This window comes from Echinops telfairi, unplaced genomic scaffold (genome assembly GCF_000313985.2).
Source record: "Echinops telfairi isolate 266 unplaced genomic scaffold, ASM31398v2 ScPeMD7_7;HRSCAF=31, whole genome shotgun sequence".
Classification (NCBI taxonomy): Eukaryota; Metazoa; Chordata; class Mammalia; order Afrosoricida; family Tenrecidae; genus Echinops; species Echinops telfairi.
In genome coordinates, this window is record NW_022103904.1 from 24887373 (window position 1) to 24888662 (window position 1290).

Below are 1290 nucleotides of genomic sequence, written 5' to 3' on the forward strand. Positions count from 1 at the left end.
AGCACCCTCCACCTAGCCTACCTGCTTCGTCTCTGACTTCAGCCCCGCCCTCCTCCCCCTAGTCCTCCTCCCCCGCCCTCCCTCCCTCCCTGCTGCCCCTAACCCCAACCAAGGGCCCACGGACCTCTGATCATCTCTCCACTCCACAGTGAGGTGCAGTACGTCGTGCTGCAGAACGTGGCCACTATGTCCATCAAGCGCCGGGTGAGTAAGCGGCCAAGGCCTGCTCTCATCCCCCGAAGAGCGAGCTGCTGGGGCACTAGGGTGCTGCCTGGGTGGGACCTTGGGGAATGGGAGGTGGAGAAAGGCCTGGATCTTGAAGGGCCGCTGAAGAGGAAAGATGGTCAGTGGTACCTGACAGGAAGTGAGTAGAAGATGATGAGGCAGGCAGGAGGCAGGCAGGACGTAGACCCTGCTGAGGAGGGATGAGTAGCTCTGGAATGGGGGTCGGTCGGGGCTGCCCCTAGGGTTGGACTGCCTTGGACTCTGGGTCTGCCTCTCTTGTGCAGGGCATGTTTGAGCCGTACCTGAAGAGCTTCTACATCAGGTCCACCGACCCCACCCAGATCAAGATCCTGAAGGTGAGTAATGGTCAGGCGAGCATGAAACTCTCAGGCTCTTCACCCGCTGCAGTGATTCACCGTCTGTTTTCCGGGTTGAGCCCTTGCCCAGCTCAGCCAGAATTGGTAGTTCAAGGAACCAAGGTAATGAGAACTGGGATGATGCCCTTTGCCTGGTACCTGTTGTACACCTGCCACCCTTTGCATATGAGTCCAGTTTTGTCAGAAGAATCCCATGAAGTCTTCATTGTCTCCATATGAAAACAATGTAGACTCAGGTCAGGTAACTGCAACTCCATGCTCTTTTCATTGGGGTCTTCTGCCCCCTACCCTGTGTTACCACCCCTCTCGTGCCCCTCAAGCTGTTATGGAGACCTACACCCACAGGACAAGGCTGCAGGAGCCTGTATCTCCAGTCCACTCCCCCTTTGTGTTCATATTCCTGGGTGGCCTTCATTCATCCTCCCAGCCCTTTCTGAGCATCCCCTGTTTCCTCACATTGCTAAGTCAAGGGGTGAAAGAGAGAAAGCAAAAAACAACAACCAGGAATCCTGCTCTTGTGGAGCTTATAGCCTAGTTGGGAGGAGGGGGAAGCATTAAGCAGCTTATCATAAAACAAAAATAAGTTGTGTGTTTTTTTTCAGGTTAAATGTATATTTATTTATTATACATCCAGTGTTATGAGGTTTACAGCACATAACTAAATTTACCCACTGAAAATATTCTGCAA

At 52.9% G+C, this 1290-nt stretch overlaps 1 protein-coding gene across 1 annotated transcript in view; it reads left to right on the forward strand.

Annotated features, from left to right (window-relative positions):
- AP3B2 (adaptor related protein complex 3 subunit beta 2) overlaps nt 1–1290 on the forward strand; it is a 39862-nt gene that overhangs the window by 24109 nt on the left and 14463 nt on the right. Inside the window, 2 exon segments of the mRNA XM_045286297.1 lie at nt 150–204; nt 510–581. Of these exon segments, the coding sequence (XP_045142232.1) occupies nt 150–204; nt 510–581 (127 nt within the window).